Source organism: Gobio gobio (genome assembly GCF_949357685.1).
Source record: "Gobio gobio genome assembly, chromosome: 25".
NCBI lineage: Eukaryota > Metazoa > Chordata > Actinopteri > Cypriniformes > Gobionidae > Gobio > Gobio gobio.
Window position 1 is genome coordinate 6,154,457 of NC_137121.1, and position 3,589 is coordinate 6,158,045.

A 3,589-nucleotide genomic window follows, 5' to 3' on the forward strand; every position below is an offset into this window, starting at 1 on the left:
GCAGATCTGACTGCGACGTCATCAGAAGACGTTGGCGGTTGTTGTTTTTATGATTGTTATTATTAGTCTATATTTGTTCAATATTTTTTCTTTTTTACTATATGTTGGTGATGACTATTGTTATGTTCATTTTTTTGTAATGTGACTGGCATTTAATAAATAAATAAATAATAAATAAATAAAAAGACGCGATAAAAAGAAAAATAGCACTTAATTAATTGTATCGATATTTTCTCTTTTTTATTAGAAAGACCCGTACTGTATTTCTTAAATTTGTGGTTATTTGTAACTTCGGTATTGCGTTTATTTATTTATTTATTTATTCATTTATTCATTTATTCATTTATTCATTTATTCATTTATTCATTTATTCATTTATTCATTTATTCATTTATTCATTTATTCATTTATTTATTTATTTATTTAAAGTAAAACCATGTCACTATGTTAGATTTGAATAATTGAGTTGTAATTTTTCCAATGAAATAGAAAAATAACGACAATTTATCGTATAATTATTTATATGATGGGAGAGGTTCTATAAACAATGAAAATAGTCATAAGATGTTCATTTATTTATTTAAAGTGAAACCATGTCACTATGTTAGATTTGAATAATTATTGAGTTGTAATTTTTTTTCAATGGGATAAAAAAATAACAATAATTCATCGTATAACTATTTATATTATTGGAGAGATTCTATAAACAGTAAAAATAGTCATAAGATGTTGTTTATCATACATTACTTAATTACTTCATTCTGTTCATTTTTTTATACTGAATGAAATTCTCTCTATTTTTTTAAATAATTATAATATAAAAAATATGTTTATTTTTAACCTCCTTTTGTAACCTTAACTTAATCTCCAGGAATATGCTTGAGATTAACGTTACATTTTAAAATAAACGTATTTTACTAGATGAATTGTATTTATTTACATGTACAGGCTCGTGATTGGCTGGCAAGCTGTGACGTCACCTACGTGACGGTTAACGTCGCAGACATGGCGGAAGTGAAAGGTCAGTTTAATCTTACTCCACATTTCATTCGTTATTTTACAACGCGTTTAATGGCAAGCGGCGGGTTGAAATAGAACCGGTTGTTGTTATCGTTGGTGTGAGTGTTGTTTGGGTGGATTAGTTGTTGGTGCGGTTGTTCGGCGGATTTGAGTGTGTAAGCGTTTCTCATCACTGAGATTCCCGTCCGTCCGTCCATTCATTGATCCTCATGCCATCCGATGAATGTGTTTGAACGTGTGTTTATGTGACGCCGGCTCGATCATCTGTCATTGTGTCTGGTTCCGCAGTGTTTCCTCTGTGCTGTGTGGTGCAGCACTACGCCTGGGGTAAAGTGGGTCAGGACAGTGAGGTGGCCCGGCTCGTGCTCGGTGGAGACTCTCAGGCTCTCATCGAGGAGGCCAAGCCCTACGCAGAGGTACAGTGTGGATCAGCCCAGAACAACTCCATCTACATCCCCACATTACAGCAGGGATTTGCGTCCTACTGACCCAAGAACCCCCACCCAGACTCCCAGCCATCCCGAGAAACAGACAGATGGATATGATATGTCATGAAAAAATAATCAAGCTAATTATTTGGTTTTTATATCTTCCCCTTGGTTAACTGGTTGAAAACCGTGTATAAATCTCACCCAGTAATCATAATAATTATTATTATTTATTATAAAAATTTATTATTATGACCTGTGCTGTAATAAAAATAATTAACTCACTTTTGAGAGAGTCAACCACAGAGACCTTCAAACTGAATAATAATAGTAATTATTGTTGTTGTTATTATTACCTTGCAATAATAATAATACAAATTATAAATACACTCACTTTTGAGAGCCCATCAGCCGAGATATGCAGACTTTCAAACATATTTGTTGTTATTATTATTATTAATAATAATTATATTATTATTATTATTAATTTACTCTCTAAAATAATAATAATCAAAAATAATAACTCACTTTTGAGAGCCCATCAGCCAAAAGAGACTTTCAAACGGGTTGAGTGCGATGGAACCACACATTATTATTATTATTATTATTATTATTATTAATAGTAATAATAATAATCTCATTAATGTACACCCTTCAATAATAATAATAATAAAAAACAAACTATTGAGAGCCCATCAGCCAAGAGAGACTTTCAAACAGTTTGAGTGTGATGGAACCACACATTATTATTATTATTATTAATATTATTAATAGTAATAATAATAATCTCATTAATGTACACCCTTCAATAATAATAATACAAAATAATAACTCACTTTTGAGAGCCCATCAGCCAAAAGAGACTTTCAAATTGTTTGAGTGTATCACACATTATTATTATTGATATTAAATGTATTATTATTATTATTTTATGTAATTTATTAAGTTATTTCTTAATAACACTTTTTTCCTTCATATCTACTGGTCATTTGTTATTTTACTTCAGTTCTGCATTCTTTCCCTTATTTAAAGTGAGACCATGTCAGTATGTTATCTTAATTTTTCTATATTTGAAAAAACATGTATTATACACTTCTTAATATGATTATGGAAGCTTTTTTCATCCTGTGTGTGTGTGTGTTTGTTCTGCGGCGGTCGCACACACTGTAACAGACTTTAACAAGCGTGTGTGTGTGTGCAGCTCCCTTAAAGGTCAGCTTGACATTCACTTTGTGTCAGTCTATTAATAAAGCCACGGCATGTGTTCAGATGGCTTATTGTTGCATAAATAACCGTCTTAAAGGGCCTGTCATTTGACGATTGAATACGGTTTTTAATTTTTGGTTCCATAATTCAATTAATAATAACTGTGCGTTCACACCGCCGCCGGCAAGAGCGTCAAAGTGGCCGGAAGTCATTCATTCTCAATGGGAGCCCGGCGGCGTCTTGGACGATTTGGGCGTCGAGGAGAGTTGAAGTCAGGTCAACTTTATGGTAATGAGCTATGATGCGGTTCGGCGGCAGCCAGCGGCAACCAATGGGAATGTAGTAGTGCTCCGCTTGAGATGATTCTAAAGAACGCAGTGCTGTAAACTTCGGTTCCTACCACATTAGTTCCTAAGCAAAATAGAGGAGAGGTTGATCACTGCTGGCGCGGCGGGTTTGATAAGAAGACGTGCAACATTATTTATCCACCACACAAATGGCTTTTAATTGGTTTATTTCGTTAGCAAACATGTAACTATAATTAAGTTCTTTCCATCGATCTGCTTTTTTTAAACTTTCACATTTAAATGATTTCATGAGGTTATATTATACGGTTATACCCTACTTGTGGTCAGTCAGCACAAACGCCGGTCAACATTAGACATGTGCCGGTAAACGGTAATACGATATACCGCAATAATGAACATGCACAATATTGTTATCGTGGGCACTTCAAAATACCGTGAATAATTATTTATTACGAATGATTCAGATTTTTAGAATGAATTTTGAGAATACTTTACCCATCAACCGTTTAAAATGAAAAACACGTCAAAGAGGAACGTGCACTGATGTAAATAGACCGTGCATGAGCCGAGCACATGGCGGAATGAGGAGACTCGCTGAAGTGCACATTCACTCTTCGACAGCAGAGG

The 3,589-nt window shown here is 33.7% G+C and overlaps 1 protein-coding gene across 1 annotated transcript in view; it reads left to right on the forward strand.

Annotated features, from left to right (window-relative positions):
* Window positions 1-984: 984 nt before the first annotated feature.
* Window positions 985-3,589, forward strand: part of mpi (mannose phosphate isomerase) — a 16,149-nt gene continuing 13,544 nt past the window's right edge. The window contains exons 1-2 of the mRNA XM_079810201.1: window positions 985-1,021; window positions 1,309-1,436. Of these exons, the coding sequence (XP_079666327.1) occupies window positions 1,006-1,021; window positions 1,309-1,436 (144 nt within the window). The 5' untranslated portion in view covers window positions 985-1,005. The remainder of the gene's footprint in view (window positions 1,022-1,308; window positions 1,437-3,589) is intronic.